Source organism: Coffea arabica, chromosome 11c (genome assembly GCF_036785885.1).
Source record: "Coffea arabica cultivar ET-39 chromosome 11c, Coffea Arabica ET-39 HiFi, whole genome shotgun sequence".
Classification (NCBI taxonomy): domain Eukaryota; kingdom Viridiplantae; phylum Streptophyta; class Magnoliopsida; order Gentianales; family Rubiaceae; genus Coffea; species Coffea arabica.
The window spans coordinates 34,417,874-34,432,733 of NC_092330.1; the positions used below are offsets into that span (position 1 = coordinate 34,417,874).

At 29.9% G+C, this 14,860-nt stretch overlaps 2 protein-coding genes across 2 annotated transcripts; both read left to right on the forward strand.

Moving 5' to 3' along the window:
- Positions 1 to 1,156: 1,156 nt before the first annotated feature.
- On the forward strand, positions 1,157 to 2,953 carry LOC113716566 (probable transmembrane ascorbate ferrireductase 3). Its single transcript, XM_027240953.2, has 4 exons — positions 1,157 to 1,388; positions 1,479 to 1,527; positions 1,796 to 1,995; positions 2,459 to 2,953. Exons 1-4 carry the CDS (start codon positions 1,236 to 1,238, stop codon positions 2,717 to 2,719), a joined length of 663 nt encoding a protein of 220 aa, XP_027096754.1. The 5' UTR covers positions 1,157 to 1,235; the 3' UTR covers positions 2,720 to 2,953.
- A 7,969-nt stretch (positions 2,954 to 10,922) lies between these two features.
- Positions 10,923 to 14,546, forward strand: LOC113716532 (probable ascorbate-specific transmembrane electron transporter 2). The gene is made up of 4 exons (XM_027240913.2): positions 10,923 to 11,580; positions 11,694 to 11,742; positions 13,446 to 13,645; positions 14,069 to 14,546. The coding sequence occupies exons 1-4, from the start codon at positions 11,422 to 11,424 to the stop codon at positions 14,327 to 14,329; spliced, it is 669 nt and encodes a 222-aa protein (XP_027096714.1). The 5' UTR covers positions 10,923 to 11,421; the 3' UTR covers positions 14,330 to 14,546.
- Positions 14,547 to 14,860: the final 314 nt, after the last annotated feature.

The following is a 14,860-nucleotide window of genomic DNA, read 5'->3' on the forward strand; positions in this document are numbered from 1 at the left end:
AAACTTTCTTTGCCAATCTACTTTATCTCCAATGCTTCTCCTTCTCTTGAAGCAAAGGTTAAAATAAACAAAGATGCCAAGAAACATATGCTCTTTGAATTGCAAAAGTTGCAGAGCCCACCTGACTCAATCCTCAACTTTTAAAAACTGTCTCTCTGTGTCTTCACTGATACGTGTTCTTTTGAAACCAATATAATCTTGACATGCAAAGGTTAACACCATCTAAAAATATGGTCCACAGTATACTTTTTCCTAAAAGTGATTATAATTAATATTTTGTATCGATAGTGGCACCAGTAGGGTTTTGGTAGGATGTCCTTTAATGCAGTAACTGTTTTATATGGTTTCATTCTCCTACGTCTTCGATCAGTCTCAGATTGATTCTGGTTTTCAGCAGTACAAGTGCTCAAATATGTTTGAGTTGAGGATAGATAAATATAAATTAGGAAGACTAATGGCCAAAATATTGAAACTTTAAAAACAAAAATCTATTACTAATATCCTACTACGGTTGTAATTCTTGTAAAATTGAATATGGCACTCCCAAAAAATGTTGTTTTCTATTGTTAGATACCTTTGTGGATTTTTTCTTTTTTGTATTTACATGCAGCAAGAAAAAAAGTGTCATTCCCCACCCTTTCCCCCACCATACCTAAAACCAAAAAGAACAAAAAGAATGACGAGGTTAAGGACCAGCTGTTAAAGTCTGGAAAGGCAACAAAAGTGATTAAGCACTGCAAGTAATTTCTACGACAATTTTTTAGGAGTTAGTTTGTGTGACAGTTAAGATTGCATTTCATATTTTAATGGTTTACTTTAGTCACATTGTACATTTCATTTCATATTATATTTGTTTCTTAGCAATTTACATCTTCTATGGTTATTATGTATATTTCTACCTACCAATTACATCAAGACAAGTCACATGGCCAGATCTAAAAAGAGTCTCCAATTTCTCTATGAATGTAAGTCTGTACCAGGAGCCCAAGTTCCTTTTTGATATGCCTTACCAAAGTATCAAGTCTCCTCACATAAATTCCAAGCTTGACAGTTTAAGCAAGCCCCTAAACCAATAGCATTATTGTCCTTCTTCCACACCACCCTATATATATATATATATGAGCCTTAAGTACATTGATAGTATTCAAATTCAAGAACCAAGTTAGACTTCATTGTTCCACAAAAAGAACATTTCCCTCCAAACTAGTACCCATTTCTACCAAAATTTAGACACCATGGACGTGTACGTGTATCGGCAATCTGCTTCACGTCTGACAGTTCTAGCACATTTATTTGGTATAATAGCCATAGTTCTTTTGCTTGTTTGGCTGCTGCATTTTCGTGAGGGAATGAATCTTGATTCCGACAATCCATTCCGCATTTTCAATGTAAACGAGGAACAGCTCTTTAAGTCAGTTTAGTCTTCACAATTGAACTTCTGATTGACCTTCATTTCTGTATTTGTTGCTTTTGGGCAGGTTCATCCATTTCTGATGTTTTTCGGCTTCATATTTCTAGCTGGTCAAGGTATAACACGACTCTATATTGATTTTTGCATGCAATTTCTCAATAGCTTGGTGAATACTAATTGTTGATCTGTTTTTATCATAAACCACATATAACGCTTATTAAACCTAAGCATAAGAACTTTAGGATTAGTTATCACTAAAGTTCTTCCATCAAAATGCTTCACTTTATCGTCTATAATATAGTATATAAGTGGACTCGTAGACCCAATCTACCTAGGTGTTTATTACAATGCTATAACAATTAGTATGCTGGTTCTTGATAACAGCAATGATGGCTTACAAGACAGTACTAGCAGCAAGAAACGTGCAGAAGGTTGCTCATATGTTCCTTCACTTGGTAGCAATCACTTTGGGGATTGTTGGATTACACGCTGTGTTCAAATTCCATGACAGGGCCAACATAAGGAATTTGTACAGCTTACATTCCTGGATAGGCATCGGCACCTTCTCCCTCTACATTTTACAGGTAATTAATGTAAAACTTGAGTAATTCCAACCTCTTATGTTTAATCACTTCTTAAATTATATCGTGAAGTTTATTTTTTGGACAAGACAGTATTACTTGTATAAAATACAATAGCCCCACAATGTTAGTGGAGTAAATGTAACGCTAGAGAAAAAAAAAATTTCATGAAATGGTAGTCAATTAGTTTTAAAAGTTTCTCTTCGTCCTTAGTGTCTTTTACTTTTAAAAATTGGAGAACATTATGAGTAAGAATGTCATTATAAAGTGCTTGTTGTATAGTTAAAGAATACACACATTAACAACTATGGGAGTGCCAATAATAGCTTTCATATATATATATATATATATGTGTGTGTGTGTGTTTTGTGCGCGCGCACGCTTGTATATATGTATGTATGTATCTACATTCGTGTCAGTAACTTGCATTTACACATTTTAGACTTATTCTAGATTTGATTTGCAGTGGTTATTTGGGTTCATTACGTTCATGGTTCCACAAACCTCGCTCGACAGTAGGGCGAGGGCACTCCCATGGCATATTTCTGGTGGTAGAGCACTGTTGTACATGGCAATCTGTGCAGCAGAGACTGGATTGATGGAGAAAGTAACATTCTTGGAACTACAACATGGCAGAGAAACTCTATTGGTTAACTTTCTTGGACTGGCAATTCTTCTATTTGGAATTACAGTTGATGTTTCGGTTGCCCTTGCACGTTATGTGTAACTATGGCTTGTTCATGAGGACCCGATGAGATGAGGACAATTTCTTCACAACACATCCAGTTTGGCAAACTAGTATGATAACTTTGTTCAAAAAAAAAAGTTGGTTTATTGGAGAGGTGAATTTTTCTTTCCTACATTGTAAATTATTGTGAAGTTAAGAACTCAAGGAAGTGAGTTTTGTGAGAAAGTTTGAGTTTATTTATTTATTCATGTATAGGAAAAATCACCTATTGGATGATACAGGTTTGCCATATATGCTTATTTTAAAAGAAATAAATTAAAATGTTTACAAGGAAAAGAAGAAGGGGGTGGTTATAATGTTTGAGTTTCTTTGTTTGTAGCCAGCATGTCTCAAGCGTACAAGAAATTATCATTGAATGAATATATATACAAGTAGAGGTGTAAACGAGTTTAATTAAACTAAACACTTTAGTATTCATTCTTGTTTGATTATTTTAACAAGTTTGAAATTTTGTTAAATTTAATTAATTTATTTAACAAATCATGTTTGAATGAATTTTTATCGAGTCAAACTCGAGTAGATTAAGATTTTTACATATAAAATCTAATTTTATACTAAACAAAATAAGATCCGTCTGACTTTCAAAGTTTATTGTATATAAACTGTTTTCAAGTTTGATTTAACTAGTTAGTAAACCAAACTCAAATAAATTTTTATTAAGACGAACTAGATTCAAATATTGAATAATTTGGTTTATATTTCAACTCTATATATAAGTTGCGATGGTATTACAAACAGATGATATTGAGAATTACAAATTGCAGCTATACAAAATCAAATTGTAAATTATATTATGTGAGAGTTTAGATGATTTAGGATGTTAAAGAATGGGAGAGGGGGATGGGTCGGGTGACTTTGAAACTTTCTACTTATACCTTAAGAAAAAAAAAGATGTTAAAGAATGGGAGTGAATATTTCTAAGATTTAGAGAGGAGATAAAAAAACTAGATAACAACAATATTATACTATTCTTACCCCAAAAGAAAAATTATACTATCATAAAAGGGAATAAATACTCTAACGAAAACAATAGAACGGCTATTGGTTCCCCTCAGTTTTTAAAACTACAGATCACAATAACGAAATTGACAAAATTTTAAAGTAGTCTCTTTCTGAATTTTCTTTTTAATTGATTTTGTGAATGCATGAGTTTTTTTTTAACCAAAATAACTCTCTTTCTAAAAATATTACCAATGTGATTCACTTCCAAATTTTATTTTCATAATGATATTATTATTGCCATCTAATTATCCTCACTATCATGTAGAATAACAGAAAAGGAAAGTTTGAATCTTTGTTGTCACGTTGATCTATTTATTGCCACGTAGATTCCCAAATTAAACGAAAATGACCATGTGTGAAAATTTGGTTAGAAATATCCAATCTACCAACAATTGTACTCTTATTTTCTACTACCATTGTATCTCTTAGAATTTTGCATAATATTATATTGCAATTCCTTTCTTTTTTTTTGTAATTATATCTATAATAAAGTTATGATTTTATTCATTTTAGTATTTTGAAGTGTACATAAATTCTGGACAAAAGAGTCTTCAAAATTGAAGTTGACATAAAAGAATTCCATGTCAAAAGCAAAAAGAAGTGAAGAATAAGAATAAGAATTGCATTCAAAAACCACAATTATTAGAATAAGAATTTAACCTTGAAAATATCAAGAATAACATAATATAAGAGTCAAGACTTGTTAACCATTGATCTTTGGAAGAACAGGCATTGCATTCTGAGAAAAATCAAACTGTCATTCTTGTTCATTCATTAAAATAAAAAGAATGATTAATATAATGGGGATGGATCCTATAAAAAAAAATGGAAAATATAAGATTTCGTGGAATTAGTTTTCCATTCTGGGCGTGTACGTTGTAATATATACATTAGAAAAGAAATAAAGTTTTTGATTGTATTAGTTTAGAAATATTTTATGAATAGAAGATTATTTTGGCAAAAAAAAAAAAAAAAAAAAACTCCGAATGCATATGATCCTTGACTTCATTCTCTAACATTGGCTATTGAATGAAATAAGTTATGAATCTTTCATCAATTATAAATATTTACTACATGTATCATATTCCCGTTATAAATTGTGTTGTTAGACATTTTTTATTTGACAAAAAATGAATTTCTTTCAACGTCCATCTATAATTAGAAAATTAGTAAAAAAAATGTTAAAAAATTACTAAAATCAAAACAACAAAAACTACAATTAATTTCGTGTCCTTTCCTTTTCTTTCTTCTAAGTAATAGCAATTTTAGTTAGCAATGGAAGCTAAAATTCCAACCTCTTAGCTTTTACCTTCTAACTCTTTCAAGTAACAGTTCATGAAATATGCCATGATTGAAAAAATGTAAGGGAAGTTCCTATAGTTAAAGTTCTTCTATAAATTAAATCTTGCTTCTTCCATATACTATATTATATTTCTGTAATCCCTGATCCCTAAAATTCTGTTTAATAGTACTCATTCCTTTCCTCTCGAAATAATTTTCATCCAAGCTTAACCTTCGAACTTTTTTTATCATCCACTGGGAACTTAAAACAAGTTTGAACTTCAAGAGCTTCCATATTTCTTGGAAAAGATTTAATTTGTCCCCACTCAATTTGTCCAGTTAGAAGAACTGTTTCAGGTAATCCGTACTCTGATAGTAGGGTTTTAATTTCTTTATTCTTCAATACGCGTTCATAATTTTTTTTTTAATGTCGTTTATTCTTTTGTGAAATGACTTGTTATAAATCTTGCTCCCCATTAGATGAGTGATTCTGGTTTTTGGGATGGCTACAAATTGGCAGTTGTTCAAAGTCTTCAAGCCGGCAAAAATCGATTTGGATTCTTTCAACCGTTTCAAGTCAAATTCTTCTGTGTTTGGCCATCCGGTCTCTACATAACAAACTGGTAGCACACCATCACTTGATTACGATATATTTCATAAGCTTAAGTTCATACATTATTCTCTTATTAGCTGTTGCAGCCTCAGTCAAAACGAGTTTTATTTGGTAAGAATTATGATTCCAACTCTGCTTTTGCTCATGTTCTCGGTAATCAAATGGAAAAAAAAAAAAAGATGATTAGTTCGAATTATTAGAAAATATTGGGAGCCAAAATTTGATTCGCCGAGTTTGAGTTGGTCCAATAATTTTTTGGACTTAAATCACTAATCCCAAATATTTAAACAGATTCATTAGTAATCAATAAATCAATCATAATTAACGCTTTCTATTTCACTTGTCTTTCCACTCCTTTTCACGCCATTCCTATTTTCAACCACCGTTAGTTTCAAAATTTGAATCCTGAACTTAATAGCGTGGAGAAATCTAAAAGTCCTTCCCTAGCCTCTTTCTGTGCCATTGGGGCTTTGAAGCCCGGATTACATTACGTTTTCTTGTTTTTCTTTTAATTGGAGCCAACTACAATGAGTTAATCTCCTGCTCAAAGCAAAAATCCAATCATGGTGGGGATATTTTTCAGCGTAGTTAATAACATGGTTGAATTGGTTCTCCCGTGAATAGTTCTGATTTAACATTTCCCAAATATTGTGGACTCCTTTAATTGGCAGTTGGCGCATTATTTATTGCACCTTATCCAAGTTTACATGACTTAAAGCTTATTTAAAACACTATTCGGCTCTCTGTACTGTTACCTGGGAGAATATTTCAATCTGCTAATCCAAATACTTAAATGGACCGATTTTATAGATTCTGTTTGGATAATATTTTAAAATATGTTCTCTATTACCCAATATTAGACTGCTTCGTTTAAGACCCCAGATTGAACGAAATAATAATGTAATCAAGAAATCTTTCATGATTTCATTCCATTTCTACATACTACCATTTTCAAGTGCACTAGACTAGTAGGCCTAAAAAAAATTTAATTTCATAAAAATACCAAGTAAAGATCGGTTTTAGAAATTCCTTTCTTTTTCTTTTTTCCCTTGTTTGTATACATGGGCTTTGGTAGATCAGTTTTACAGATTTACTTGTATATTATTGTGACAAAAACCAGCAGTATATTACATTTGCACGACTTAATTCTGACCTAGAGATTTTTTAAGCAACCCATAAAACAAAGGGATAATTTCAGAAACCTCCCCTGACGTTTCTAATAATTTCACTGAGCTTCCGTAGGATTTTAAAAATTACACTTACCTCCTCTGATTTGATAGTTTTATTAACAAAATCTTAAAATAATATTGACTTGGTCAATTTTTTAAATGAAAACCCAAAATGCCCTTGTGTAATGAGTTTTGATTTATTTTTCTATACAATTATAAGATTATCTAGTATAATTATAAGGAAAATGTGCCAAACTTTTACTGTAGATTTTTTTGGATTATTTTTAGAGGTATTTTTGAAACATATTTTTGAGTATTTTTAGAATATTATAATTTTTATATTTTTATATAAATATACATTTATGCATTTATAATACATTTATATTTACAAATGTATAAATGTATATTATTATAAATGTATAAATTATAAATGAATATTATATCAATATATAAATTATAAATTATAAATTATAATTTTTATATTTTTATATAAATATGCATTTATGCATTTATAATACATTTATACATATTTATAAATAAATATATTTATATATTCATATAAAAATATATATATGTATTATATTATATATAATACATAATATAAATATATTTATAAATGTATAAGTGTATATTATTATAAATGTATAAATTATAAATATATTATAAATTATAAGTGTATATTATTATAAATGTATAAATTATAAATGAATATTATAAATGTATAAATTAATATATTATAAATATATATTAATATTATGTAGAAATGTATTTATATAATTAATATAAATGTATATATGTATTGATATTATGTATAAATATATAATTAATATTATGTATATTAATATAAATGTATAAATGTATTATATTATATATAATACATAATATAAATGTATATTTAAATGTATAAGTGTATATTATTAAAAATGTATAAATTATAAATGAATATTATATAAATGTATAAATTAATATATTATAAATATATATTAATATTATGTAGAAATGCATTAATATAATTAATATAAATGTATACATGTATTAATATTATGTATAAATGTAAAATTAATATTATGTATATTAATATAAATTTATAAATGTATTATATTATATATTATACATAATATAAATGTATATTATAAATATACATAAATATTTATATATTATGTATAAATGTACATTTATATAAATGTATAATGTATAATATATTATATATTATATTATATATAATTTATATAACATATAATATTTATGTAAATATATTATAAATATATAAAAATATATTATAAATGAAATAAAATATTTATAATATGTATGTATAAATATATAATATTAGAAATGTATAATATATATAATATACATTGTTATTAATATAATTTATGTATAATATACATAATTGAAATATACATATTAATATATATTATAAAACAAAATTGAATAAATATATTTATAAATTTATATATAAATAAATGTATTTATATAAATATATAATGTTTATTTCAATTGATATAATATATATAATATTATACATAATTGAAATAAATATATTTATATTAATATAATATATATATATATATAATATACATAATTGAAATATACATATTAAAATATAATAAAATATAATTGAAATATACGTATTAAAATACATAATTAAAACATACAAATTGAAATATACTTATTAAAATATACAAATTAAATATACATAATTGAAATATATTTGGAGTTGTTTTTGATATATTGTTTGGATATGGTGTTTTTGAAATTATTTTTGAAATACGCATTTACTGTAGCATTTGGAATGTGAAAAACAATTTTTAAAAAACAGGTGCAAAAACACTCAATCCAAACGGACCCAGCAGTATATTACATTTGCGCGACTTAATTCTGACCTAGAGATTTTTTAAGTAACCCATAAAACAAAGGGATAATTTCAGAAACCTCCCCTGACGTTTCTAATAATTTCACTTAGCTTCCGTAGGATTTTAAAAATTACACTTACCTCCTCTGATTTGATAGTTTTATTAACAAAATCTTAAAATAATATTGACTTGGTCAATTTTTTAAATGAATACCCAAAATGCCCTTGTGTAATGAGTTTTGATTTATTTTTCTATACAATTATAAGATTATCTAGTATAATTATAAGGAAAATGTGCCAAAATTTTTATGTCCATAATTACTATTTGATAAACAAATATAATAATAATTTTATCACTATGATAAGATACTTTTGATGGTATTTTATTGTGAATTTAGATTTATAAGATAGAAAAGAAAATGTTAAAATAATTCATTTAGAGTTTATGAATTTTTTGAATAGTGAGATTATCACAATTTGGTAGTCATTTTGCGCCATTTCCTTTTGATTTATTGTTAATTTTAGTACCAAAAAAATGAAGACAAAGATCAACAAAAACATTGGATTACATATAAAATTAACTCGTCAAAAAATCACTAGTTTAACATTTGATTACAATAGAAACTAGAAGCAATAGTGGTAGTTTTACAGTTTTACTGGAGAAAAATTAATTAAAAAAAAGGAATAAAAAGGAAAAAATAATTTTAAAACTCATTATAAGTATAAGCATATCAAATAAGGGAATTTCATTAAAATATTTAAGGGTAAAATTATCATTTTAAATGACAAGGGAGGTATGGGTAATTTTTCAAACCTCAAAGAAGGAGTTAAGTGAAATTGTCAGGAACCTCAGGGGAGGTTTCTGAAATGATCCCTAAAACAAATGTACCAAAGAATTTGTTATCATCTTGTACAAGATTTACGGCAGCAGGACATCATTGTGATGACAGAGTGACAAGACACATGATTATGACTTGATATAAATATGTGGTGCCCAAACTGAGTTGTTTTCCAAGTAAAAAAGCTTTAAAACTTGGCTAACTTTCATTCACCTGTCGAATTTCAATTAGCCGTGGTGACTATGGCAGAACATTCGTGGCACCCAGGTTGAACCTGTTTGATAAGGAAGTTAATGAGTGGTACTAGAAGACGTAGCATTTGGAAACGGTTACGCTTTAATCTTTCACCCATCAGCTAATCTGTATTCATGTTTCTGGTAAATTCTGATCCGGATGACTGAAATAAAATTGGACATCTCTTGAAACACATCCAAACACGTCTTAAGAAAAGATGGTGCACAAAAAGGGTAATGTAATGTATGTGCCAAATTTTGCGTGAGTGTTGTGTGCCTTTTGGCATCAACTGTTTAACAACACCAAAATATCTCAAATACGAGGAAAAACAATATTATAGATTATGTTCATATCAGTTTTTTAAATATTATAAAAATTTTTAAAAAATATTCTAAAAAATAGTTTATTTTTTTAATATTTAAAAAATATTCTAAAATATATTTTAAAAATTCCTGTTACTTTTAAATATTTCAAAATATATTCTAAAAATTCTGCTACTCCCTCCCTTTTTTTATAACTGACGTTTAAGAAATTTGCTCTAGTGTACTTTTATCTGTCGTTTTATTATTCCCATACAGTATTAATTATTTTTTCACAATTTTACCCTTTTATCTCTCTTTTCCAATACAGGATTCTTAATTACTACTCCTAGTAATTATTGCTTCTCTCTTTGTAACAATCCTAGTAATTATTGCTTTTGGCCTAATAAAACAGTACCATTTAGTATTCTAGTGAGAGAAAACATGAGTGAATTGGACAATTAATAAGGGTACAAAAGGAAAGTAGTGTATAAATTTAAGCAATGAAAAATATTTCTTAATTGATGTGTAAAATCTTAAATGTCAGTTATAAAAAAAGGGGAGGGAGTACATTGCTGTTGTTGTTGTTGTACACTTGGCACACCACATGGTCTGATTGGTCCTAGCAATGGTCCTAGCAATGGTCAAAACATGGAGACGGCCACCACATGTACGTAGAAGGGAAGGTGTCCACGTACACGTATAAATTATGGTGGAATTCAGTGAATGGACCAAGTAATGAAAAGGGTAATTGTACAAATCTGCAGAAGTTTATTAGCACTGACCATAAAATTGTAGTAATTGGAATAATCTTGGTCCACCCGTAAGGCCAACATATTATTCTTGATTACAATGCAAATGTACATACAAGACAGAGCGTACCTAATTTCTTCAATCTATTATGGCCGGATTATATAATACAGTAATAGGTTAGCCGGCAAGATGGTTTTCCTCAGCTTCTTGGTTGTCATCTACTATCAATTTCGTGGCAGCAAGAAAAGCGGCCTCCTTAGATTCCATATCCCTTTGCCGTAGCTTTTTGATTGCTTCTGTGCACACAGTATCATATCTCACAACCATATTCTCTTTGAACCTCTTTTTACACTAATGATTCTAATATAATGAAGTCACATCTGTCTCTTCTATCTTTCTAAATCCTTCTTTAGCCTGCCACTAAACGATTTCAATCTTTTCAATTAAATATTTTTCCTGTGGCATCCATTTCTACACTAACTGGTGTACTGGGTGCATCCCACAAATTGAAACGTTCCTTCTTGTTATTCTTCTTCTTCATCCAACAACACGAATACAGAAGATCCTCATTTCCTGTGTCTAAGTGTGTGTGTGTGTGTTTAATTAGCAGTTATTTTCCTCTTGTAGTGACACAGTGGAATGGCACTCAAAAGCAGTTCCTACCAAACTTCTGCAACGCCAATTTCATTGTTTGCTCACTTGGTCTTCATAGCAATCTTCATTCTTGTGCTGGTTTGGCTTCTCAAATTCAGGGAAGGACTTTCCTTCAAATCAGATAACAAGCTGAAGCTTTTCAATGTAATATACTTTTCTTGCTGCATGAAAATTGATGTTTTTCTATTCATCTGTTTTGCTGATCAAGATTTATGTGTTCTTCAATTTATGCTTATAATTTTCCTTTTTCCATGCAGCTGCACCCCTTGTTTATGGTCATTGGCTTTGTCTTAATCTCAGGACAAGGTAAGAAATTAAGGATGATGATATAAGTTGGGCAAGCCCCTTTTCAGTTTGTTCTGCTTCAATTCTACTTCTAATCTTTTCTTCATCATTGTAATTGAGTCCACTCTCACCTTACAAACACAAAGAAGGGCTTCTGATTATGCTGATACTTCCGGTTATTATTGCCTAAATTCTAGATTTTCTAATCAAAGAGCTTGTATTAACTGATTTCTTCTAGCTTTGGAAGAAGGTCAAAGAGTTGGACTTAATTTAGTCGTTCAAAGTTTGATAACTCTTGTTTCCTTGACAAAATAGTTGTCTTTTTCTCTGTTCAAATTTTTAGAAAGCTAAAATAAAATATGAGAATTGAGTAGGAAACAGTGAGTAAAATTTCCCATCTTCTTGCTTATTGACCAAATTGTTTCTTTCTCCATGTTAGCCGGGTGTATAAAAGTCACTTAAGGTTTTCACAGGGACAAAGTTATAATTTATAAGGGAGATTTTCATAAACTTTCAACTTTTATGGGTCAAAAGTACAAATTCTTAAAACTAGGGGGACGGCCTTGATTGTTCGAATAACATCTTTCATGGACATTTTCGCACCGAAAGCCCTGAATATCCTTCACTGGCCTTTAAGTCCGGGCAAATAAGACCAAACGAGCACTAATTTCCCTACAATCACTTAAAGCCCATTAAACGATGGAGAAGAAATCTATAATACTGCTTAGTCTAAATTTGTAGTTTTCATAGACAAATAACTTGCACTAAAAACAGTCCAGAAAGTTTTGATTGAGTGGTCAAAGTCGCCCACTCCTATTCTATCCTAATCTATTTATGAGAGGTATAACTGGACTTACGGGGATCGATAGGGATAGAACCACCGCCGAATCACCCGTCTAAATTTTTTAAAAAATTATATAATATGACAATCGGTGGAAGGCAAGGTTCGAATCCTTGTTTAATAACAAGACACCATTGTTAACTGATTGTGATTGTACTACCACCGGACTAGCCTGGTGCGATTAGACGGGTACACTACACATCAATCTGTTATTTATTATTTTTTTTTTTTCGGTTGTCAAAGTACACAGTACAATTACTCAATACTCAAAGTTTTGACCAATGGTGTCGTGTGACATTATACGCTATTGACATCACATGGTGCATTAATTTGTTTGTCTTTTTTCTTGTCCAATGCAATTCTAATCTTCTTTGTATTGGCACTTTGATTTCCCACTCTTTCTGCTTGTTCATGTTTTTCGTCACTGGGGTAAAAGGAAAAAAAGTAGGAGTTGACACATTCTATGACATCTTTTATACTAAAACAAAAAAGTTTAGAAGTAGTTTCTGATATAATACCTTTTTTTTTTCAAGTTTCTAATATAACAGTTCACAATTAAAACGATAAAAAATATTGAAAGGCTGTGCATTATATTTTATTATGTGTTTTATTTTACATCATAACTCATGCTTCAGTTTTTTTTTTTCTTTTCCAATTTTTCTCCTAATTTTCTTTCTTTGTGTTTGACGTTCCAAAGTTTGTCTAATGGTCTAGCTAGAGCATCAAAAAGGCCTGTTCGAGTTTCTGTTCCAAATTAATTTTCAAAATGATTTCAACCTTGATATTGAATTCCCATCTTTGACTAGTAGTAAAGTAGTATAATATACAAACTTGAGTTCTTGAATTTATTAATAACAACTTGTCATTGGTATTTTTGTCGCAGCTATCATGACATACAAGACTTTCCCAGCAACGAGAAAGAGACAGAAATTGGTTCACATGACTTTGAATTTCATTGCTCTTCTTGCTGCCATCGTGGGATTGTATGCAGTTTTTCAGTACCATCATGACCTTGGAATCCCGCATGTGTATACCTTGCACTCTTGGTTTGGCATTTCTACTGCCAGCTTATTCTTTTTGCAGGTAATTAAAACCTCTAATCAATTTTTAGTAGTATAATAACTGCTAACTCATGTATGCTTAATAATACTCCAGCATATTTCTACTGTAGTGAATTCGTTCGAGATACATGTAAGTAGTAGTGTTCATCTTACTAAATGTGGATTATTGAGTAATAATCAGTTGTGTGTATTGATTCCACCATTATGGGCTACTGGTAATAAAATCATATTAAAAAAAAAAACAAAAGAATGTTTGACTTTGTCAACATTTTTCTTGTATTATGTGCCTATAGATTGTGATTAGCCCAATGAAAAATATATAATTGAAGGACAAATATTCCAAGTCGGCATTGGCTGTATTGTGTTGATTGTTGAATAGGTAGGTGTTTCTTACCAGTTCAATTTTCTAATGGGAGATTCTGAACTTTTTTTTTTTTTTTGTCAGTGGCTGTTTGGCTTCTTTGCCTTTTGGGTCCGAGCCAGAGACTCCACAACTAGAGCAAATTTAGCACCATGGCATGTCCTGCTTGGCATGGTTATATTTTCCATGGCAATAGTGAGTGCTGTGACCGGCTTGATTGAGAAATTCACCTTCATGAGCTTAAGAAGAGGGCAAGAGGCATTGATTGTCAACTTCACTGGCCTCCTCATCTTCCTTTTTGGAGTATCTGTTGGCTGCACTGTTCTTCTTCCAAGAAGTTATTAAAGATGGTAGTCATTGGAAAATGTTCTTGTCTTTGGTTATATATACATATATAGTTTGGCCCAATATTGCAGTTAGACTAAAACATGTTTAATCTTTTATTTGTTCACTTGGATCGCTCTAGCTTAGAGTAATGATTCCCATGTTTGTTACAAGTGTTCTTGAGTATTTGAATAGTTTATTTGGTCAAATAGTTCTTTTGAAACCTGCATTTTATGCATGAGATCTGTGACATTGGCATGTGAACTTTTTGGGACTATTGGAGCTGGAAAATGGCCATCATTTGTGTACTCTACTAAAAAGGGACCTAGTTCGTAAGATTTGGGCTTTTTTTTTTTTTGGTCGCAACGATAGAATTCCTATAACCTAATCAGCCTAATCTAAAGGAGGAGAGAGAGGGGGACTCGATGTGAATAGAAATTCATCCAAAATGGCCAATTAAGGCCGTCACATATTGTGATAACTTTTTGGTGGGAGGTAAGGGCCGAACCCTTAACCTCCCGTGCGTGACCACCGGACCAAAGGCCCAGTGGC

Coding starts and splice junctions, on each gene's coding strand:
- LOC113716566 (XM_027240953.2), top strand. CDS start 1,236: ATGGACGTGTACGTGTATCGGCAATCTGCTTCACGTCTGACAGTTCTA. Junction 1,528..1,795: donor CATATTTCTAGCTGGTCAAG/GTATAACACGAC, acceptor TCTTGATAACAG/CAATGATGGCTTACAAGACA. Junction 1,996..2,458: donor TCTCCCTCTACATTTTACAG/GTAATTAATGTA, acceptor TTTGATTTGCAG/TGGTTATTTGGGTTCATTAC.
- LOC113716532 (XM_027240913.2), top strand. CDS start 11,422: ATGGCACTCAAAAGCAGTTCCTACCAAACTTCTGCAACGCCAATTTCA. Junction 11,743..13,445: donor TGTCTTAATCTCAGGACAAG/GTAAGAAATTAA, acceptor TTTTTGTCGCAG/CTATCATGACATACAAGACT. Junction 13,646..14,068: donor CCAGCTTATTCTTTTTGCAG/GTAATTAAAACC, acceptor TTTTTTTGTCAG/TGGCTGTTTGGCTTCTTTGC.